This window comes from Oncorhynchus gorbuscha, linkage group LG22 (genome assembly GCF_021184085.1).
Source record: "Oncorhynchus gorbuscha isolate QuinsamMale2020 ecotype Even-year linkage group LG22, OgorEven_v1.0, whole genome shotgun sequence".
Taxonomy (NCBI): Eukaryota; Metazoa; Chordata; class Actinopteri; order Salmoniformes; family Salmonidae; genus Oncorhynchus; species Oncorhynchus gorbuscha.
This window is the reverse complement of record NC_060194.1, coordinates 23,630,019-23,655,208: the sequence shown is the minus strand read 5'-3', so window position 1 is coordinate 23,655,208 and position 25,190 is coordinate 23,630,019. Positions and strand designations below refer to the sequence as shown.

Here is a 25,190-nt window from a genome sequence, read left to right as displayed (position 1 = left end):
TGCAATATTGTTTCTGCTCAGGTTATGTATTTGTCACTGCAACCTTAACTTCTTCGAGATAGGGGGCGCTCTTTTAATTTGATTTTGTCACAAAAAGATGCTCGACTATGCATGTAATTGACAGCTTTGGAAAGAAAAAACTCTGACGTTTCCAAAACTGCAAAGATATTATCTGTGATTGCCCCAGAACTAATGCTACAGGTGAAACCAAGATGAAATTTCATACAGGAAATGGTCCAGATGTTGAATGCCCTGTGTTCCAATGTCTCCTTATATGGCTGTGAATGCGCCAGGAATGAGCCTGCACTTTCTGTCGTTTCCCCAAGGTGTCAGCAGCATTGTGACGTATTTGTAGGAATATCATTGGAAGATTGACCATAAGAGACTACATTTACCAGGTGTCCGCCCCGTGTCCTCCGTCAAAATTATTGCGTAATCTCCAGCTCCATGCGCGTTTCCAGGAGAAAGTCAACTGCCACGAATGATTTATCATCGATAGATATGTGAAAAACACCTTGAGGATTGATTCTAAACAACGTTTGCCATGTTTCTGTCGATATTATGGAGTTAATTTGGAAAAAAGTTTGCGTTGTAATGACTTAATTTTCGGGGGTTTTCTTACCCAAACGTGATGAACAAAATGGAGCGATTTGTCCTACACAAATAATCTTTTGGGAAAAACTGAACATTTGCTATCTAACTGAGAGTCTCCTCATTGAAAACATCTGAAGTTCTTCGAAGGTAAATGATTTTATTTGAATGCTTTTCTTGTTTTTGTGAAAATGTTGCATGCTGAATGCTAGGCTTAATCAATACTCTTACACAAATGCTTGTTTAGCTATGGTTCAAAATAATATTTTGAAAATCTGAGATGACAGTGTTGTTAACAAAAGGCTAAGCTTGAGAGCAAATATATTTATTTCATTTCATTTGCGATTTTCATGAATAGTTAACGTTGCGTTATGGTAATGAGCTTGAGGCTATAAATAGGATCCCGGATACAGGATTGCTCGTTGCAACAGGTTAATTCCATGTGTAACAACTCTGTGTTGTTGTTTGTGTCGCACTGCTTTGCTTTATCTTGGCCAGGTCGCAGTTGTAAATGAGAACTTGTTCTCAACGAGCCTAACTGGTTAAATAAAGGTGAAAAAAAATAAAAAAATAAACCATCCTTTAGTCTTGAAATCTTTGGTTGTTCACATGTGAATCCTTAAAGAGATTCGTGGGGCCAATACTTAAGAGGGTGTGATCGATACTGAATGGGTGTAGAGAAAGAAGTGGTTTACCAAATAATTCAATGGCCATTTTCTCAAAAGTGAGGTTACAAGTTTATCAACTTTCAAAGCAGAATTACTTTCCCATTGTTCTTCAACTGCGGTGTATGATATACAATTTTCTAGCCTGGAGTCTCTACTTTTATCCAATGTAAAAAACATAATTTCAAATGTTGCTACATAAGACCGAAACGAGCCGGTCGGTCACATTTTCACAATATTATTCCGACCTCATAGTATTGAAATATATACAAAACATTTTTAACTGCACTAGGCCTTTAAATACATTCCATAATATATGTTGTAATTTATTTAAAATGTATGAATGAAAATGTTTTTATACATTATTTGGCCAATTTAAAATATTTCACGTGTATCGTAAAATATTTTTTAAATGTTTCCATATAGGATGACTAAGAAATGTATTTGTTTTCTGCCATAATCACCACAAGGTAAGAGTATCTTCTCTTCTGATTTATGCTACAGTGAGTCTACTGAGATGCACTATACTGTTTTATTGTAGTGCCTCAGTGAAAAAGGATCATTATATTGAAGTGAGGTGTTGCAACACTGGACTTTCCAAGTAAGTAATCACAAATACATGGCTGTTCTTACCGTTTATGTTTTCAAGGCAAACCAGTGAATCCCAAACCACCTAGAAAAGATGCTACTCAGATGTTTTGTACATGTCAGAGAAAGGTTCTTACAAAACTTGAAGTATCAATTTTCTTCCTCTTGACCAGGTTGGTAATGTTATCTCCGTTGTAGGTGATGCCCTCCATGCAGCCAACAAAGTTCTCCCTGCCTCCCGAGCTGGGCTTGGCAGAGAAGGGCATGCCTCCAAAACTGATCTAGAGGACACAGAAGGAGAAGAGGAAAAGGGGTCAAGTATTATTTGAAAAGGCTCTGCAGCAGGAGCCACACCTCAGAGCAATTTGTCGCTTTGAATCAAATCAATACAGCAGCATACATCCCTTCAGAGAGTATATTGGTTTTCACTTGTGCCTGATTGCATTAATCTCCACTTTATAATGAATGTATGTATGGTGTTGTGGTTTTTTACTTCTCTTTCCCTGCGGAGCCAAAGTAATTTCCTTCGGTATCGCACACCGATAATTACACAGACAAACCTAAAAGCTGAGCTTTGTACACACAGGGGAGCCGCAGTACAGAGAGAGCTTGCTCCGATTTGGCATCTGTGAACTAACACATCTTCACACAGACCTCTGAGTAACCTGACTCACAGGAGCCAAAGGATCTAATTAAATAATCTCTCATTGCCCCTCTCCTCGTAGAGATAGGGAGGTATGTGAGGAAATGAACCAGAACAATATACAATACAACTTTATTGGGAGGGTTGTAGAAACGCACCGCATATACAATACAATTAACCAAGACAATATACAAACTATATAGGATTGGAGTCATTAAAATTCCTGTTAATTTAGAAAGTAAATCAAATTTAAATTTCATATTTTCCTAATTGAAAAGCATTGAAGAAAATGTTAAATTTCAGTGTATTTCCTGAATTGACATTTTTATGGAATTGACCCCAACCCTGATAGGGAGGGAAGCAAAAAGAGTAACCACTAAGACAATACACAATAAAACTGTGGCCTACCTCATAGTCCAGGTCAAGATGATCAAATTCCCCGTTGGTGCGGAAGTGCTGCGTGTGGCGATCCAGGGTAAAGTTGACATTCCGTCGGTACCGCTCGATAATTACAGAGTGCCAGTGGTCATCATCCAATAAACTTCCACTTGTCACGGAGGTGTGCCCGAGGATGGAACCATACTGATTGCTGCCTGAAGTTTACAAGACATAAACAGATTGAACTCAAGAAAATGCTTAAGGCGACATTTTTCCTATAAACAACAGTCTGACATTGTGAGATAACATTTTACAAATGCTAATTTGTGTAGAATACTGTGATGAATAATTATCTTTCTGACAACAACTATTACTGAAATCCATCAAATAAAAACTGAAGATGATTAATGCATAAGGGCCAGTCATATTAGCAAATATGCAGGAATTGTATCAAGTTTCATCAACTGCCGTAATAATTGCCATAAGAAGCTATATTAACAGTGACTACAGTACGTGTGCATCCATATGGCACTCTGTTCCCTATATCTTGCACTATTTTTGACCAGAGCACTATGGACCTGGTCAAAAGTAGAGCACAAAATAAGGAATAGGGTGCCATTTGGGACGCACACAGATATCCCATAGACAGGATCGGATAATGGTCCATTACCCAGGTTGATCATGAGCAGTAGTTTGGATCTCTTCAGCTCCAGGCTGATATAGTCTCCCTGCTGTCCCTCCCCATGCAGGAGCACACCGTTACTGGCCGTGGTTTTAAACTTTAGGGAGATGACATCCTTCAAGATCTTCATCTTCTTCATCTTGAAGCGGTAGGATATCACACCCTGGCCTTCGAAGTTGATCACATCCGCCCCTGAGGTCACCGAACAGTGATAAAGGTTACAGAGCTTAATATCCCCTCTACTGTCCTGTGTCAAGGCTTTTGACATTAAAGGTAATGTGAGTGTTAATGAGAAGAACCTATAGTCCCTTAGAGATCACCTACTGCAATCACAAGCAATGTCAAAATTGCTTTTTATAATTGGAGGAAAAGAACAACTGCGGGAGAAATGACTGTCTCTAATACATATAACCATGGCTGCAAAGTAAGCTTGGGAAGTATCCAGATTGTCATACCTTCATACTGACCTTGTGCCATATCGGGATATCCGGCAATACCGGCACTGAACACAAGCAAGGGGCGCTATTTTCAAACACCACTGACTCTGTAATCCGAAGATTAGCATTGCTAACAAGTACATGATAAACTCCCATAGAGAATGCTATCTAAATGCTAATGAGTGTATTATACAGTCTCTGACCTAATGTATTACGACATCCCAGCTCATAAAGTTATACAAGTAACTAAAAAAATACTACAGTTTGCTGCAAACACAAAACAAATATTAGATAGCAAGGCTCTTGATTTAGGAGGGGATTCTCTACTGTTACCAAGTGAAGCTTGATTTTGGAAGAAGCTAACCCCTTAGTTAGCTCTCGAAAGCTCTAGGCGGCATTCTGACTTCTCCCTAAAAATGTTCAGCCATTAGCTTCGTCTCCGACTGGCTCATGTGTACTACAATCCCAATGCGGTTTTAAAAAGTTTAGAAATTTCAACATTCGTCGCTGGCTTTTGAAACATATGGCTATCGTTCATCAGTGAGAAAGACTCCTTCAAATAAAAAAAGATACTTACTGTAGCAGTTCTGCACATATCCATACAGCCATCCGACCAAACTACACTTCAGCTACACTTCCCGAGTTATGCTTACACACAGTTGTTCAGAGCACGCCAGTTAGCATTAGTACAGGTGGTCACCTCTGTCTTCTGTCTGATTTTCGTAAACATGCGCTGTAACAATGACTTATGGCCGTGTGAGAACACTAACTCTAATCCTATCAAGGTGTGTATCAATTTAGTTTTGTATTTTTTATTATTTCTTGCTGATACTTAAGATAATGAATGCCCTTATTCTACCTGAACAGTACCGCAAGCGATGCCTGTTAATCTTCAGATTGAGTGTCAGGGCTCTTAACAAAACTCCCCCGAAGAGAAGACGCCTTCGTCCAATGACTTATGCGTAATGGAATGGAACTGAGAGTCATAATCAAGGGCTAACCACTTAGCTTAATAGCTACTAAATTAGCAAACCAAATTTAATTTATTTTTTATTTTACCTTTATTTAACCAGGCAAGTCAGTTAAGAACATATTCTTATTTTCAATGACGGCCTGGGAACAGTGGGTTAACTGCCTGTTCAGGGGCAGAACGACAGATTTGTACCTTGTCAGCTCGGGGGTTTGAACTCGCAACCTTCCGGGTTACTAGTCCAACGCTCTAACCACTAGGCTACGCTGCCGCCCCAATGCACAACTGTAGAGCATAAAGCATTTTAGACAATTAACTTAATAGTCATAAGATATCTAGCTGGCAAACAGTTTGTTGTGATCTCCATACTGTAACTACCTGGTGCGTGCTGCACAAGAGTGAATGACTCATAAGGCTCCGGTCTCTCATCGTTCTGTACTTGTAAACAAACACCACCCGAGTGGGGACTACCGGTAAGCTTCATTATGAAAAGTTATGTGACAGGTGAAATGAAGAACGCAATCTTCTTTACTTAAAATTGCTACAAATATTAACATGTATTAAAAATATACTTAGAAGAAACCGCTTCAACGGTATTGGCGTTATTGAAATACCCCGGTATACGGTATATAAGCCTACTTCAAATACTTTCCTGTCTGTTGAGATGTGCCAGCCTACGTGTCTTTAGACAACAGCATGGCATTGTGATATCACCCTGTGGCAACTTTCTCCTTTCAAAAGGTGCTTTCATCTCTTTACCCGGTCTGACAGTCGGATACATCTATTTGCTGTTCAATCTTAAGGGCATGGATGGAGTATTCATTTACATTACATTACATTTAAGTCATTTAGCAGACGCTCTTATCCAGAGCGACTATTCGCAGTCAGGACAAGTGGCCAGGGGGAACTAGACTGTTCAATTACTAGGGCAAACAAGTTTCTCCTGGTCAGTTTTTCCTGTCTATCAGTTTCTACAGTGTGTAATACAGCATAGGATGGACACAATAAAGGGTGGTGTGGCAGGTGAAAGCTTTGAGGAAAGAAATTGATCAGTAAAGCGTGTTTTTCTGGAGTATAAGGTAACAACAGAAACCAGCCAAGGTAAACAGCCGTTCTCCATCTCCCACTCTATCAAAAACCTGTAGCTGTGTGAATGTCGCTGTTGGCACATAGATCAGTAATGTAATTATGTAAACTCAATTAATCTACATTACTGAGCATATTAATACACCCACCTGACAAATATGATATGATACCAAGATAATTAAAACCTTCAGTATTACACATTAATTAAGCCCATATTGGCCAACACCTGATTATTCTCATATGTTCTTCATATTTTGAATTAAGAGATTCCTTTATGTTCTTCTGTTAAAAGGATGTTCGCATATACTCTCTCTTGTACAGTAGAGTGAGATGTGCATGGATGTACAGTACCGTACACTCACAGTAAGAACAGCCATAGACTTCCACTCTCAAGCCGATCCTCCCCTCCTTGCTCCACTCCAGTGGGATGATGCGGACGTAGCGTGTTATGATTGCATGCTGCAGATCATGGCGGACCACACTCTCGCTGTTGGAGTTGCCTGAAAATGCCTTGGAAAGCAAACAGAAACATAACCTTTAGGTTCCACATTTTGAAGCTAATTACTGTTCATGGGGAGCATTTCAGATGGTGTGTGATATTATTAAAAGTGCCTTAATAATGAAATAATAATACAGAATCATAATGTGGACCAGTAAATAATATGCTGTTCATTTGTCTGATGTGAGTTTGATAGGCAATACCAAGGAATTCCTATAGGGGATTCCCAGCGCACTCGTTACAAGCGACTTGAAGCCGAAGCTACATCTCTGTGTGATTTATTTCTATATTTCCCCCTTTCAGGTATGAATGCGATTTAATATATTTGTTAATGTCAGAATGTTAATTAGTCACAGCAAAGATGTTTAAAGCATTAAAATGTGTTATTTGTATGTTTAGACCACGTCAAAATGAGCCGTTTTGCTAGCTAGCTTGCTAGAAGGATGCTCACTTACGAGGTGGCTTCGTGATCAGAGCGTGCCCAAGAGAGACGAGCACAGCTCCTGTGTGTGTGTTTGGTGAATGGGAACAATGGAACATTTTCAGAAAATGTGAATGTTGTTGTAATCTAAAGCACTAAATATGAATTCATTCAAGGTTATACATGTTTTTGTTATTAGGAGGAAATTTGCATGCTGATAGGAATGAATCCATACAGTATCTAATAAATATAGGAACAGTATATACAAGGATAATCAATGTGGATAATCAATGTGGATAATAAATAGTGGAATACGTGATGCATTTCATTGTCAATTTAAAGAGCGATAATAAAGGATTAATCAAGCCATTGCAATGTATAAATGAGACAATATTGGTTTATTGAACAATTGTAACAGTTATGTAATTTAAAGAGAATATTTTGTGCATTTGTAAAAAATTATATATTGTACCTATGTAAATGGTTAATGATTTTATATGAAAAACACTCATTACAAGTGACTTGAAGCTGAAGCTACATCTGTGTGATTTATTTCTATATTTCCCCCTTTCAGGGGTATGACAGGTGCACAACCAAAAGGTTTGTAATCCTACAAAACGGAAATTAATTACTTCTGGTTCGTTCAGCAATTGCTATGGGGAAAATTAATGGGGAAAGAATAGGGTTTTGGGATAAATGCCCGAAAATAAGGTCTGAGAAACACAGGCTTAGGAGATATTATATGTTTTGTTCTGAGGTAATATCAGTCAGTCAACATGACCTTCATTCATTATGAAGCCTTTTATGGGCTTTTTTTATTACATACAGTAAATGCTTAAAGATTTACAAAAAGTGATGTCAGCTGATGAAGATGATCTCATAGAACAAAATGTATACAACCTGTGTTCCCCACAGACCTTATTTTCGGCATTTATCCAATAACCCTACAACAACATTTTCCCATAGGATTTGTTCAACAAACCATGGCGTTAGTGCCTACAAAAATACACCATTACTATTGCTCACTTTAGGCTATAATTATATTAACAATGTACAAACATTTAGAAATGATTGTTGATTAATAGGCATTTCTGATACACGAATGACAACTAACACACTCACCCATATGTTGCCATCTTGCCGATATGGTCTCCAGTTCTTTCCTGTATCACTGTAGAGGAGTCTGTACTGGGTTGTCCAATCAGAGCTGCTGTACCGGCCCTGTGTGGCAATGAAGGTGACTTGCTTCCTGGTGCCCAGGTCCACCTGCAGCCACTGGTAACGGTCAGTGTCCCCCGGAGACCAGCCTCCAGCACCTGAGATGAGAGAAACAATCAAACCAGCAACCATCAGTATCCTCTGCTTCTATGTGGCAAAACATATGTGAGTGAAGTGAATGAGACTGCAAGCTTTAAAATAAATCAGAAGATAAACATTTTGAGAGGTTACGCTTTCATTCGGAATTATTTGAGTTAATACCTCCTCTCCTGTTGAGCTTTGCGTATCCAGCCCCATATCCACCAGAGTACACTGAGGAGCTGGTAAACGCTGTGTGAGAGAGTGGTGTGGCCAACACTTCATCACATTTCCCTGGAGGGCAACACAAAACACAAGATACAGACAACGGAGGAATGAGTCATCGTCCCATAAAATGACACTTCAGCGTGTTTTAACAATGTATTTGATAAAGTTATTTTCTTCCTTACAATTGTATTTTACAGTACTGCTCCTTACCATAGACAGGTTTTTGGAGAGAATAGCACATGTGATACATCTTACCATTCACATTCTTGTCTATAGCAGGCCCGTGGTGGTAATGACTGGAAGCAAAGGCCATTCAATATAAGTACAATATGAATACTGGCAAGGCCAATTTCTGTCTGGTTTGGTTATTATTGAACACGTCAATACATGAATAGCTTTGAAAAATAAATCAAACGTTCAGCCTGTCATGTTCCTGGTAGACACACTCAATCTTGATGAATAACTTTTAAAAGATCAAATCAAATGTTATTAGTCACATGCGCCGAATACAACAGCTGTAGACTGTGGTTGGGGTATGTACATAGAGGTCGACCGATTATGAGTTTTAACGCCGATACCGATACTGATTATTGGAGGACCAAAAATGCCGATACCAACTAATTGGCCAATTTTTTTTTTTAAATACAAAAATGTATTTGTAATAATGACAATTACAACAATACTGAATGAACACTTATTCTAACTTAATATAATACATCAATAAAATTAATTTAGCCTCAAGTAGATGGAGAAGTGTTGGAGAAGAACGTAAAAGTGCAATATGTGCTATGTAAGAAAGCTAACGTTCCTTGCTCAGAACATGAGAACATATGAAAGCTGGTGGATCCATTTAACATGATTCTTCAATATTCCCAGGTAAGAAGTTTTAGGTTGTAGTTATTATAGGACTATTTACCTCTATACCATTTGTATTTCATTAACCTTTGACTATTGGATGTTCTTATAGGCACTTTAGGATTGCCAGTGTAACAGTATAGCCTCCGTCCCTCTCCTCGCTCCTCCCTGGGCTCGAACCAGCAACACAACGACAACAGCCACCACATCGAAGCAGCGTTACCCATGCAGAGCAAGGGAAACAACCACCCCAAGGCTCAGCGCGAGTGAAGTTTGAAACGCTATTAGCACGCGCTAACTAGCCAGCCATTTCACTTCGGTCACACCAGCCTCATCTCGGGAGTTGATAGGTTTGAAGTCATAAACAGTGCAATGCTTGACGCACAACGAAGAGCTGCTGGCAAAACGCCCAAAAGTGCTGTTTGAATTCATGTTTACGCGCCTGCTTCTGCCTACCATCGATCAGTCAGATACTTAGATACTTGTATGCTCAGTCAGATTTATATGCAACACAGGACACGCTAGATAATATCATCAACCATGTGTAGTTAACTAGTGATTATGATTGATTGTTTTTTTATAAGATAAGTTTAATGCTAGCTAGCAACTTCCCTTGGCTTACTGCATTTGCATAACAGGCAGTCTCTTTGTGGAGTGCAACGAGAGAGAGGCAGGTCGTTATTGCGTTGGACTAGTTAACTGTAAGGTTGCAAGATTGTATCCCCCGAGCTGACAAGGTGAAAATCTGTCTTTCTGCCCCTGAACGAGGCAGTTAACCCACCGTTCCTAGGCAGTCATTGAAAACAAGAATGTGTTCTTAACTGAATTGCCTAGTTAAATAAAGATTAAATAAAAGGTGTAAAAAAATAAAATAATATACATATATTTTTTAAAATCGGAGCCCAAAAATACCGATTTCCGATTGTTATGAAAACGGGAAATCGGCCCTAATTAATCGTCCATTCCGATTAATCGGTCGACCTCTAGTACATACGGTCACTGTGGGGATGACGTCATCGATGCACTTATTGATGAAGCCAATGACTGATGTGGTGTATTCCTCAATGCCATTGGAGGAATCACAGAACATATTCCAGTGTGTGCTAGCAAACCAGTGCTGTAGCTTAGCATCTGCTTCATCTGACCAATTTTTTTTATTGACCTAGTCACTGGTGCTTCCTACTTTAATTTTTTGCTTGTAGGCAGGAATTAGGAGTATATAATTATGGTCAGATTTGCCAAATTGAGGTCGAGGGAGAGCTTTGTATGCGTCTCTGTGTGTGGGGGTAAATGTGGTCCAGTTTTTTCCCTCTGGTTGCACATTTAACATGCTGATAGAAATTTGGTAAAAGGGATTTAAGTTTCCCTGCATTAAAGTCCCCGGCTACTAGGAGCGCCGCCTCTGGGTGAGCGTTCTCTTGTTTTCTTATGGCAGAATACAGCTAATTCAATACTGTCTTAGTGCCAGCCTCTGACTGTTGTGATATGTAAACAGCTATGAAAAATACAGATAAACTCTCTAGGTAGGTAGTGTGGTCTATAGTTTATCATGAGATACTCTACCTCAGGCGAGCAATAGCTCGAGACTTCTTTAGATATCGTGCACCAGCTGTTATTTACAAACATACAATGGGCGGCGGGCTGTCTTACCAGACGCCACTGTTCTATCCTGCCGGTGCACCATATAACCAGCCAGCTGTATGTTGATAGTATCGTCATTCAGCCACGTCTCCGTGAAGCATAAGATATTACAGTTTTGAATGTTGGTAGTTTAATCTTCCGCGTAGGTGATCTATTTTATTGTCAAAAGATTGCACGTTTGCTAGCAGAATGGAAGGAAGTGGGAGTTTATTCAATCGCCTAGGAATTCTCAGAAGGCAGCCCGCCCTCCGGCCACTTTTTCTCCGCCTCCTCTTCACGCAAATCACAGGGATCTGGGCCTGTTCCCAAGAAAGCAGTATATCGTTCGTGTCAGCCTCATCAGACTCGTTAACCTGTTGAGTGTAGGGGGCAGTATTTAGATTTTTGGATGAAAAACGTACCCAAATTTACCTGCCTATTTCTCAGGCCCAGAATCTAGAATATGCATATAATGGTCAGATTAGGATAGAAAACACTAAAGTTTCCAAATCTGTCAAAATATTGTCTGTGAGTATAACAGAACTGATATTGCAGGCGAAAACCTGAGGAAAATTCAACCAGGAAGTGGCCGCTATTTTGAAAGCTCCATGTTCCATTGAATGCCTTGCCTCCATTTAAAGGGATATCAACCAGATTCCTTTTCCTATGGCTTCCCCATGTTGTGAACAGTCTTTAGACATTGTTTCAGGCTTTTATTTTGAAAAAACGAGCGAGAAAGATCACATCGCGTCAGTGTATAGCTGGGTGTCCCAGCTATAGTGTCTCTCTCTCCTATTGACGAAGCTAAAGTCCGGGTTGATATACACTGCTCAAAAAAATAAACACTTAAACACAATGTAACTCCAAGTCAATCAAACTGTCCACTTAGGAACCAACACTGATTGACAATACATTTCACATGCGGTTGTGCAAATGGAATAGACAACAGGTGGAAATTATAGGCAATTTGCAAGACACCCCCAATAAAGGAGTGGTTCTGCAGGTGATAACCACAGATCACTTCTCAGTTCCTATGCTTCCTGGCTGATGTTTTGTTCACTTTTGAATGCTGGCGGTGCTTTCACTCTAGTGGTAGCATGAGACTGAGTCTACAACCCACACAAGTGGCTCAGGTAGTGCAGCTCATCCAGGATGGCACATCAATACAAGCTGTGGCAGGAAGGTTTGCTGTGTCTGTCAGCGTAGTGTCCAGAGCATGGAGGCTCTACCGGGAGACGGGCCAGTACATCAGGAGACGTGGAGGAGGCCGTAGGAGGGCAACAACCCAGCAGCAGGACCGCTACCTCCGCTTTTGTGCAAGGAGGAGCAGGAGGAGCACTGCCAGAGCCCTGCAAAATGATCTCCAGCAGGCCACAAATGTGCATGTGTCTGCTCAAACGGTCAGAAACAGACTCCATGAGGGTGGTATGAGGGCCCGACGTCCACAGGTGGGGGGTTGAGCTTACAGCCAAACATCATGCAGGATGTTTGGCATTTGCCAGAGAACACAAAGATTGGCAAATTCGCCACTGGCGCCTTGTGCTCTTCACAGATGAAAGCAGGTTCACACTGAGCACGTGACAGAGTCTGGAGACGCCGTGGAGAACGTTCTGCTGCCTGCAACATCCTCCAGCATGACCAGTTTGGCGGTGGGTCAGTCATGGTGTGGGGTGGCATTTCTTTGGGGGGCCGCACAGCCCTCCATGTGCTTGCCAGAGGTAGCCTGACTGCCATTAGATACCGAGATGAGATCCTCAGACCCCTTGTGAGACCATAGCTGGTACGGTTGGCCCTGGGTTCCTCCTAATGCAAGACAATGCTAGACCTCATGTGGCTGGAGTGTGTCAGCAGTTCCTGCAAGAGGAAGGCATTGATGCTATGGACTGGCCCGCCCGTTCCCCAGACCTGAATCCAATTGAGCACATCTGGGACATCATGTCTCGCTCCATCCACCAACGCTACTTTGCACCACAGACTGTCCTGGAGTTGGCGGATGCTTTAGTCCAGGTCTGGGAGGAGATCCCTTAGGAGACCATCCGCCACCTCATCAGGAGCATGCCCAGGCGTTATAGGGAGGTCATACAGGCACGTGGAGGCCACACACACGCGCACGCGCACACACACACACCTTTATTTTTTGAGCAGTGTATAATCGATTATATATTGAAAAAATAACCTGAGGATTGATTATTTAAAAAAAGTTTGATATGTTTCTTGAACATTACGGATACTATTTGGAATTTGTGTCTGCGATGTTGTGACCACTCGAGCCTGTGGATTTCTCAACGCGCCAAACAACATTTGAAGATCAAAAAGGTAAGCAATTTAAATTTATTGCTTTTCGTGACCAATCTACTTGGCGGCTAGCTGTTTGTAATATTTTGTCTACTGAGAGAGATGTTCTTACATAAATGCTTGGATAGCTTTCGCCGAAAAGATTTATTGAAATCTGACACACCAGGTGGATTAACAACAAGCTAAACTGTGTTTTGCTATATTGCACTTGCGATTTCATGAAAATTAAATATTTTTTGTAATTTAATTAGAATTTGGCGCGCTGCAATCCAGCTGATGTTGACGTAAATGATCCCGCTAATGGGATGGGTGCATCAAGAAGGTAAAGGGAAAAAAGGATTCTGCCCGTCCGTGGTGAGTAATCTCAGTCCTGATGTCCAGAAGTCATTTTCGGTCATAAGAGACAGTAGTGGCAACATTATGTACAAAATAAGTGAACAAATAAGTTAAACGCAAATAAAGTGTGCCAAGAAACACAAGGTGACATCATCACACAGCATACGTCATCAGAGCACAACAGAACATTGTACTGTCTACACTTGGTTTGTTGTTTATATTAAATATGTTTCATTCAAATGATTTTTGCTGCTAAGGATTCCACGGCGCGGTTATCCTTTACGTCTGGGACTGCAAGTTTGTGTTCCATTTTTAGCGTGGATTCCGGGAGGGCTAGCTGGATGTACTACAGACACCTGTCGTCATCATGAGAAAGACTCGTTATCTTTTTGTAAAACAACTGTTTGCTGTAAAGAGCCAACCTGGATACTAAGGAGATCCCGAGGGATATCGACGAGTACCAACAGCTTTACGCTATGGGGGAAAACATACTCCCATCATGGAAAGATCCGACTACCTCACAAAATAACTTTAACCCCCCCCCTCAAAAAAAACAAGTTTAATCTAGTTTAATCTACAGACACGGACAATTTACTTACCATTGATGTAGCGGCTAGTGCTCTGGCTGGAATCCATGCAACACTGGAAAAGTTGTGAGAGGAGGTAGCAGGGTTGAGGGGGAGTTTTGAGTTTAGCCAGAGAGAAATTCTCATTGTCCAAGTAGAGAACAAGGCACTCACAGCCAAGGTAAAAATCAACGATTCCAAAATGGTTCCAAAAAGTTGCTAGTAGACATACAAAGTCGTAGCATGCGTGAAAATATATTTTTTCCGGTGATTCCTGAGGACACATCCAATAGTCCAGAGGACGTGATCAGAGAATTCATGCAATCTGCCTTGAAACTTCGTATAGAGACTGTAAAGAAGGTGGCTTTCTACTGAGTACACACACTTGGAGCTCGGAGCGACAAGACAAAGGGTCTCCAAACGATCATCGCAAAATTTGAACACTACTTAAAGACCAGCTTAAAGACCAGGACCAAATTCGGTCTCAATTACCAATTTCCAAGGGAGATAAACAAACATCATAAGAGACTGTGTCCGGTACAAAGGCAACAAAGGGAGAAGGTTAAGTGTGCCTTTATCATTGTGGACAAACTCTTTATAGATGGACAGCTATACCGAGACAGCTCCATAACACCATGGCTGTACTAAATTCTACAGGGACTTCAGGTTACAAAAAAAGAAAGTATGAGAACTATAAAAATACCTGAACATCATGAAGTGGATATGAACACACACGTACTCAATTACATGCTCACTTACACATATGGACTTATACACACACACCTGATCTCGCAATCTTCGCTCACTCTCTCTATTGTCGAGAACTGTTTTATAATTGAATATGTTTTTAATTTAATGTTTTTGTTTGTCTATCTTTTTTATGTATTTGTCTACAAGTTTATATGTTTAAACAAACAAGGGGAAGATATCAGAATAGGGACATTGGGGAATAATAACATATTGTACGGAATACATTTGTACTGTAGTGAAGCCATCTCAAGAGTAATGCAAGGTCTCGTTCATGATCATGCGAAACGTCAATTGCTACGAAAATGCTGGGATGTGTTTTTCAATGATGTTAAAGGTAATTATGATGCAACTATGACTGTGATATGATATGGATTACAATTATCATCATGAATATTAAGGCTATACGCACTACATGTTACACACATAGACACCCAACCATGCAAATTGGCAGAGTTATTATTTATTTGGACAGCACACAGTCTTACTCTTATTGCAGACATCGTACACACTCACTAAATCACATCCAATATCATACTCAACCTACTCAGATTTACTACACACATATCTTGTCTCAATGTTCTAACATCTGTGGTATTGGCTCACAGGCAAACAGGCAAGGGAATAAAACAAATATTGCTCAAACCTATTTCTTGAATTCTAAATAGCAGACATTTGAAAGCTCTAATTTTGACCGTCATAATACCTCTGATGGCAGTAACTTTACAAGCACTAATTATGGTCAATTTAGACTGAGAATAGTATCTAGTTATGGTAAGGGGTGAAATAAGTATAGCCAGTTATTATTATTATTATTATTATTATAATTGTAACAGTTTAGCTGATTATTAAAAAAGAAGATCTGTCTTTACGTGGCTAAAGGAAAAGGAATATAACATACTGTTTTCATGAAACTCACTCTACATCCGTAGATGAAGTTGTGTGGAAAAAGGAATGGGTTGATGAAATAATTTTCTGTCATGGACAAAGGAACTCAAAAGGTGTGATGATATTAATTAACAAGAATTTCGATCTCAATGTGCAAATAGTCAGGAATGATTCGTAAGGAAGGTGGATCTTTTTGAATATGAAAGTGGACAAAAAAAAGATTTGGCTCATTAATCTATATGGTCCAAATCAGGATGATCCATAAGTCTTCGAAAACATTTATACAAGTTTATTGAATTTACAGGCAACAAATTAATTATCATATCATTATGGTAGGAGACTATAACACAGTGTTAAGTACCTCAATGGACAGTAATCACTCGACAAACCACCATCACAGTGCCCTTAAGGAACTCACAAATATTATGGGCACATTAGAAATAGTGGATATTTGGAGACTAAAAAAATCCCAACCAAGTGAGATATACATGGAGGAGACTTAATCAAGCTAGTCTTCTTGAGTACCTTTTTGCCTCTTTCTTGCATCAAAAGGTTAAAAAAAGTTAATAGGAGACAGAATGTGATCGGCTCATAATCTAATTGGCATTCACATAACTCTTATAGAGTTTCCAAGTGGACGGCGATATTGGACATTTTAGCAAAGTTTACTGGAGGACAACTTATTTTTAACTAAGACAAAATCATTTAGAACTGAATTTTTCCAGTATAATATAGGTTCAGGAAATCCCCTTATTGTTTGGGATACCTATAAATGTACCTTCAGGGGTCATTGTATTCAATATTCATCAATAATTTAAAAAAAGGCTGTTTCTGGCTAAAGAGACTAACAAGGGAAATCAATGAACTAATGGTACAGGTAGATAGCAATAAAAACGATACTACAGAGATGCAAAATAAGTTAAGAGGAAAAACAAAAAGAACTTGAGGAACTTATTCAAGAACGATCGAATGTAATCTATTACAAAAATAAAGCAAACTGGATGGAATTTGGAGAAAAATGCACAAAATTCTTCCTGAATCTCCAGTACAGGAACAATTACAAAATCATTTGCAGAAACTTGTTACTGTAGACGGAATCATCGATGATTCTCAAAATTATATTTTAAAAGAGGAAGCTAAATATTTTAGGCAGATGTTCTCTTCTCAGTCTTAACCTCTCCCACTGAATGAAGATCTCAGGTTCGGGAATGGCTGAAAATGCATAGCATTGATCTATTATTGACCCTAGAAATATTCCTTTTATGAGATCTGGAGAGACCGGGTCAGTCAATTACTAATATACTAATACTCTTAGTAAAAGTATTTATCATCAACTCGCAATCTGTGATCTGTGGATGCTGTGATCTGTGATCTGTGGATGCTGTGATGTTTAACGTACAATTTCAATCTAATCAAATGATTAGATAGATTGAAATTGTATCTTAAACATCACAGCATAGTTGAAAGATATATGTTACGTAGAAACTCGAAGAGGGTGGCAGGCAGAGATAGGTGGGATGGGCTGAGGGAAGCTGGGGGTTGGGATGTAGAATTGTAGACAAGTGGGAGTGGAGTTGCTGTGCGGGAGATGGTCAAAGATAAAAGTTTTTTTTAAATCACAATAAAACAGAATATGTTTGAATGACACTGATGGGCAGTGTTTTTACAGCTAATGCCGGGTTGCCTGAGGCTGATGCCGTGCAGGTGTTTGAACCCTTGCATATATATATACACACACTATCATTCTAATAAAACGCATACAAGAACACATATACATGTAATAGTATATGCACACAAAATTATACAATTGGCATTGTTGTTATGATTTTAGTTGTCCTTTCTTGTGTCTTTTTCTTTCTTATCTTTAGTTCATTCTCTTGGTTGTTGGTGCATTGGGGGTTCTTGGGGGTGGGGAATGGAATTATTTGTATTTTTTATTCTTGGGGGGACTGTAGGAGGGGTCTCAAATGGTTGAGGGACAGCTATTGGGGGGGGGGGGATCTCGGAGGGTTCGGGTTCACGTTTTTTGGCCTGGTGGAAGATCTGTCAACGTGCCCTTGAGCAGGGCATTGACCATGGATGCTTCTGTGTGTCGCTCTGAATGGGAGTCTGTTGGATGACTGGTATGATGTAGTTGTTGAGCGGCTTCACTGCAAGCATATTGTATGTTTCGGATATTCCATAAAATAAGACAAAAAAATAAAACACTTTTTTTTTAAACAATGAAAATAAAACAAACAAAAGACACTATCTGTTGGGGGCACGTAAAACGTCTGCCTTCTTCTCAGGCGCCATCTTATTGTCTAAGAGACTAACAGACTCCTAGTGTAACTTTTGCTAATGGCTCAATATTGCTTGGCTACAGAGGTCAACGGTAAGAATTCGGGGCTGCATTTCAAAACTCACTGCACACTCTACAATCTCATTAACTACAGGCCTTCAAATCAACATGCACCATGAACTCATGTTTAATTGGAGCTGCAGAGGTCAACATCATTTCCAAAAGTTAATTATCACTCTTGAATCTGTAGCCATAAGCCAGATACATTTAATAGACTTCAAAAGCAACGTTATAGACGGAAAGGTTTCACTGCTCCTTTACTAACAAACTATGAAATGTAGATTCAGATTTTAGCGATGTGGCTACCTCCCACCAAATTTGTTATTGAGATACTCTCTGAATAACTCTGCTGTCTACATTCCTCAGGTTTCCCTAAACAACAAACCAACTGCTTGGTAAATAATGCGAGAATATCCAATATCAAATTGACTTGGATAAAAGGCTTTGCGTGATGTAGTGCATTCAAATGTACTTTTTCGCTTAATTTTTCATATACCAAATAAAAATATAAATGTTCAATGCATTTCCATTGCATGAAGCACGGCTGAAATGCAGGCACTCTTACCGATAGTTAAGTCACAAAAACTGTTGCGTTTACAGCAGATGTGTCTGGTTTAGGCGTGTGTGCTCTAGCCAGCAGATGCAGTGCGTGTATAGCAGATGCAGTGCGTGTATAGCAGATGCAGTGCGTGTATAGCAGATGCAGTGTGTGTATAGCAGATGCAGTGTGTGTATAGCAGATACAGTGTGGGTAGGGTAGTCTACATGATGAGAATATTTTAGTTGTCAAAAGGCAGTCAAGCCTCGATCATCATGTCTCCAGAATAAGACCCTCGACATTTATTGGAAAGGAGCATCAAGATCGCTGTGCACTTTCACCACCCTGTGAAGTTCATAAGATATTTCATCTGTGGCCTAATAAACTGTATGGTTTCCCGAGTCATAGTGGGAGGACCACACACAATATCATCGCGTGACTCCAAGTTTACTTCGATATGATGGTTATTGTATCAATATTTGCACATAGCGGCGTTTCCACCACCATTTCTTGTATGCTTAATTTGACTGACACAAAAAGATCCCACCATGTCCAACAAACGTGTCGGCAATTTATAAAATATATTTATTTTATTCTATATGAGTTTACTCACATAAAAACTGGATGGAAACGTGATTTATGACACTAGACAAGGACCAATGTGATTGTGGACATCTGAATCACCTACAGTAAGAATGTTGCTGGACCACTGAGTGCCTAAGGAGTTATATTGATTGTTTGTTACTTTCCCCTTCATTTGCCTCAATTAACATTTCACAGAAAATTGCCTCCATCAAAGTGTCTGCCCAGACTGACAAAGAAGGAATGCTTTTTGTTTGATAGAAATGCAAAACAACAAACACATAATTTCCTCTTTGTATTTTGACAGGTGGAGATGGAATGTGTAGCCCCTCACAACAGAATAAAGATATCCAGACAACAAACACTTTCTAAGACCCAAGAAACCTAATATTTATTTGTGGATGAAAATGTTGAAACACACTGCCATGTTATAGAAAATACCCCACTGCTTTCCAAGACAGATTTTGTCAACAACGTTTTGAGAGCAGAACTTGAAAGTGGGAGAACTTCATCACAATATTGTATCTTTGGCATTACGAAAGTTTTCTATACACCAGATTAGGTCATACACCGAGTGTTGACTGAGTTTTACTCATCATCTGTGAGCAAATATTGTGCTGTATGCACACCCACCCACCTACCCACACACACACACAAACATACACAAGTCTTGTATCATGACCGTCTGTTGTAGTGAGATTGTCCCAGATGGTTGAACATACATTAAGTGAACCAGATGAATTCCTTGGCGCATAAAGGCATGGCTCAGATGCTGACAGCTCATTTCTCAGACTGCTGTTCATCTACTGTAGCTGTGGGCTGAGCCCAGATCTCCCATCTCTGATGTAGACAGTCCAATGTTATTGATTTGGCAACAGAGCCTAAGTGCAGTCTCCTGTGATAGCCTCATTTCTGCTAAGAGCACAACGAAGACCTTCAATATCAGCAGCAGCAAGGCCCACTATCATCATGTCTAGGACTGGCAGTACACATTTTCCTTAAACATAGGGAGAATAATTCCAGCAGCCTTGTGGCTATAGTAACACAACATTAACAAACATTGTGCTTACATGAAAACAAATTAATTGAGCGCGATGACTACAGGGGAGCTAATGTTTCAAAATGGCCACTGGATATTCTGTATATCAGCTCGTTTTCCTTATTGGTAATTTCTTGTCTAACAGTGCATGAGCTGCTGAGTTTTGTTTTAGTGGAGAATAGGCAGTTTATTCTATTTACATCACATGGAACTAGGCCTATATTACCATATCTATCTACACAAAACATTAGTAGTAATGTGGTTAATGGTGACTATAGCCACACGCCCACTAGCTATCATCAAGCTACGCCTAAGGCTTATAGTCAGACACAACATTTCTTCATTTTATGAAGCAATTTAAAACCGGAAGACTCCTGAATATTCAAGACAATGTTGATGGGGATAGGCTAATGAATTGGGTCCACCATGTAATGCTCCTTTAATTTGTTGATGACCCATGTCTTTTTGCTGCGCCAAGGTCAGTGACAATGGTAGAGTCGCTACAGTAATACACTGAGAAGTGTGGCATGTTAATCAGACCGCTCGCTCGCCCACAGAAAAAATACTTCAGTTTACTATAGAATACTACAGTACTTACTATAGGATTCTGTAGTAAACTGTAGTATACTGTAGAATCCCAAACTACACACTGTACTATCCCTTGATCATGGGTAGTACTTACCTTAGAATGTTGTAGTATACTATATAATTCTATACTACCCACTGTAGTATCCCTCGATCGTGTAATGCTTACTATGATATAACTAGTATACTTTAGTGTTCACTATAGTGTTTAATAGGCATGACTGTAGAACTGTATAGTGTAGTATTCAATGTAGTGTTTTGAGGACATGACTGTAGTATACAGTAGTATTTACTATAGTGCTTTTCCGGACATTACTAGGATACTGTAGTATTTACTTAAGTGTCTCTGTGGACAAGATGACTAGTATATTGTTGTAACTAGAGGTCGACCGATTAATCGTAATGAGCGATTAATTAGGGCCGATTTCAAGTTTTCATAACAATCGGAAATCGGTATTTTTGGGCGCCGATTTATTTATTTTTTTAAAATCGGCCGATTATAAATCGGTATGTTTTTTTTGGTCCTCCAATAATCAGTATCGGCGTTGAAAAGTCATAATCGGTCGACCTCTAGTTGTAACACCTGCCGACTAGGTTTGACTAAAATGGCACAACTACCAGACTATACGAGTTACTGTTTAATGAGGGGAACATCTCAACCAGACCAGAACATAAGACACCGGTTCTTGACAGACCACCTATTGAGTTGGGTCAACAGTTCTAAGCAATACAATGGACCAGACAACACTTTGCTCTACTCAGACAAGTCACATATCATTTAATCAAAGAGGATAATTAAAATACTTTGCATATTTATGATTGTATGATTGCCTAGTTAAAAAAGAAGTTGACCTAGCCACTATCTGGGTATGTATTACTGGTTGTCTGGTTATTGTTGATTATTTATACTTGTAAAGCCAAAATGAACTGCCGGTTGGTTTTTAATCTTTGTACCGTTTTCCTTGCTCTGTGACATGGATGTGGGGGAGGGCATCGTGGCAGGTTTGCCCTTAACCATCTCTATAGTCACAGGAGGACAGAGGGCACTCTATAAAATTCTATGGCAAGGTATTTATACGGGCATGTTCGAAAGTGCCTCTTTTCAATCCGGGTCCTTCACCCAGACAGAGCTGAGTAGTTGAGCGTGACAAACAACTCTCACAAAGAACAACCAGTACGTGTCATCGAAATGTGAGTACAAACCTTTCATCTTATAAAAGAGGACTCTCTTGCCATTGTTTGTTTTGTATAGTTGATTTCGGCCACTAATGGCGGCGAAATGCTAACGGCTCAGTCAAACAGTTATTTTCAATTGACTGTTCTCTTTGGTACTTGTAGTGTTAATAGACACATGCTTATAAGTTTTGCACTTTTTGTGCATTGCCTTTTGATATGCTAATTAGGCTTAATTTATGGCTATGCTTGCTACTTTTATTAGCTTTATATTGTTTGTTATGCTATGCATGTAGCCATTGATTAAATGATCCTGCTACTGTATGACTTCGGCCTAACATGCAGCATGCCACTGCACCTCTTTCTGAAGTTCATTGTTGACTGCTGCTATATTTATGCATAGTTTTCCAAATATAAATGCTTATTGCCTTTGTCAATGATCATTGACATTAATGGACAATTAATTATGTATATTCATTGCTGTTATGGCATGTCATTTGTACCTTGCTGTTTCTCCTTTTAGATCAACCATATTCCATACAAAGCCAACCAAGTCTCAAGACCAGTCTCAACTGTCAATCATTCCATGTATCATCTCAGTGCCTGAATCTATAAAGCCTCAAACTGAACTGAATTACTGCCTCCGCCTGCTCTTCAACTGGAGTCCCAAAGTAGATGGACATCACCAGAACTATCCCCTAAACCTCAATCGTTACAATCTTGTAACTGAAGTATATTGAGTGACCAGATAGGAACCAAAGGTTTTGTCAGTGTTTCCCTCGGAACCCTTATTATGGGAGGACATGCAGGGAATGTATAAAAGCACCCCTTAGTCTGCAAAAACACTACAATAAATACTGCAATATACTAGTCATATCTGCAGAAACACTACAGTGAATAGTAAATAAATAGTAATACTACAGTATATAGACAATAGTATAATACTGGAACACAAGTACTGTGTTGTAAAGTATTTGTTACATTTTAAATGCATTGCAGGACAGGACAAGGGTCCAATTCATGCACTTATCAAGAGAACATCCCTACTCCCGCTGATCTGACGGTGTCACTAAACACATGCTTTGTAAATTGTTGGAGTGTGCCCCTGGCTATCTGTATTACGATTCTTTTTTTACTAGAAAATAGTGCTGTCTGGTTTGCTTAATAGAATGAATTTGAAATTATTTATACTTTTACATTTGATACTTAAGTATATTTTAGCAATTACATTTACTTTGATACCTAAGTATATTTAAAATCAAATACTTTGACTTGCGTAGTATTTTACTGGGTGACTTACACTTTTAATTGAGTATTTTTTAAATTAAGGTACTGTATCTTTACTCATGTATGACAATTGGGTACTTTTATACCACTGCATAAATCATGGGTTAGATTCAATATGTCACTGTGGAGCTTCTGACTTTCTGGGCCTTATTAGCACAGCCAAAGCCGTGACTGCAGCTGAGCTGTTATTGGAGCATGGCCTCCGCTTAAACTAATGGAATGGCATGTTTTGTCACCTCCAATGTATGTGTTCAATGATATGGATCTATGCAGCGGTACATAGGCTATGTACATTGACCTTGTTCAAAGATTTTCCTGCGTCAAACTAGGTAGCTATTGTATTGATGGTATTCCAGAGAGGCAGAGAGAGTGGAAATTAGCTGTCTATAGGCTTCTGTCCTTCTCTTGCCCTGTTATTTTTCAACAATGAGTGAATGGCACTATGATGCCACACGTGCAGACAATACTAAACAATACAGTAGGCCCTTGCAAAGCCAATGAGTGTCGTAAGGACACTTCCTCACAGGATTAATATAAAAGTAGAAAAAGAAGGTGTTGGAGCAGATTTAATTCACTATATCAGCAAATGAAGCTCTAAGAATAATTATTCCCAGTGGGACCATTACTGTACTTTCATTCTGCTGTGATAATGAATTAGCTACTACTCATTGAGCACCAAGTCTTAGCGGAAATTTATAGAAGCTAAATCATTCATTCTGCTGGGAAGTTTGATCGAGTGATGTTTGAATGTTGAACTGTATTGTAGAACACATTAAAACATCAGAGAATAGGGCTACCAAAATGAAACGTGGCAGCAAATCACAATTTGACACATTTTTATTCACGGTGGAGCAATTCTGCTTCAAATGACATATTGCTCCGTTACATGTCAGTCAAAATGACATATTTACATTTCCTTGCCTTTTTAGATTAGTTTGAACAAAAGCAACAAGCTTTCAGAAGCCATCCCTGTGAGATTTGCAGAGAGTAACCAAGCATCAAATTAAACACGCTCCTTCTACCTACTGCTGTCCTTCAAAGGAAATGGGTATTTTTGAGTGTTTAAATAATTCTCAAGATGAGGCTCCTTAACACCACAACGCTAGATGCACAAACACCACTCGATCATTGCCAATTTAGACACAGGACTTTATTTGCAGGAGTGGTAATATATTTGTTACATCTGAATTCATTAACTGCTGCTATATAGGTGCTGTATACTGTACCTACAGTTGTTGGAATGTCTACTTTGAGTTGATGAGGCCAATTCTTCTGCCAATGTCACGCCCTGGTCGAAGTATTTTGTGTTTATCTTCATGTATTGGGTCAGGCCAGGGTGTGACATGGGTTTTTGTATGTGGTGTGTATGTAGTGGGATTGTAGCTTAGTGGGGTGTTCTAGGTAAGTCTATGGCTGTCTGAAGCGGTTCTCAATCAGAGGCAGGTGTTTATCGTTGTCTCTGATTGGGAACCATATTTAGGCAGCCATATTCTTTGGTTGTGTTGTGGGTGATTGTCCTTAGTGTACAGATGTCCTTGTTCTGTGTTAGTTGACACAAGTATAGGCTGTTTTCGTTTATTGTTTTGTAGTGTTTTTGTATTGATTCGTGTTACGTTTATTTGATTAAACATGGATCGCAATCTACACGCTGCAGTTTGGTCCGACTCTCCTTCACCACATGAAAACAGTTACAGCCAAGGAGTTCAAGTTCGTCCAGAAGGCAATGTCAGTACAGGTGCATCGTCGCGGGGACAGAGACAGAAACTGTTTTTCAATCTCAAGGCCATCAGACCGTTAAATAGCCATCACTAGCCGGCTACCAGTTACTCAACCCTGCACCTTAGAGGCTGCACC

General features: G+C 39.6%; 1 protein-coding gene across 3 annotated transcripts in view; it reads right to left on the bottom strand.

Annotated features, from left to right (window-relative positions):
* The window catches only part of LOC124010225 (contactin-associated protein-like 2), a 72,312-nt gene that overhangs the window by 37,785 nt on the left and 9,337 nt on the right, over positions 1–25,190 (bottom strand). For all 3 annotated transcript variants that reach the window (XR_006834392.1, XM_046322661.1, XM_046322660.1), the window contains 6 exons: positions 8,440–8,550; positions 8,083–8,276; positions 6,403–6,550; positions 3,536–3,739; positions 2,896–3,080; positions 1,982–2,125 (listed from right to left, as the gene is read on the bottom strand). Coding sequence is in view for 2 of the 3 variants with exons in the window: in XM_046322661.1 (XP_046178617.1) it covers positions 1,982–2,125; positions 2,896–3,080; positions 3,536–3,739; positions 6,403–6,550; positions 8,083–8,276; positions 8,440–8,550 (986 nt within the window). In the remaining variant the exon portion in view is untranslated. The remainder of the gene's footprint in view (positions 1–1,981; positions 2,126–2,895; positions 3,081–3,535; positions 3,740–6,402; positions 6,551–8,082; positions 8,277–8,439; positions 8,551–25,190) is intronic.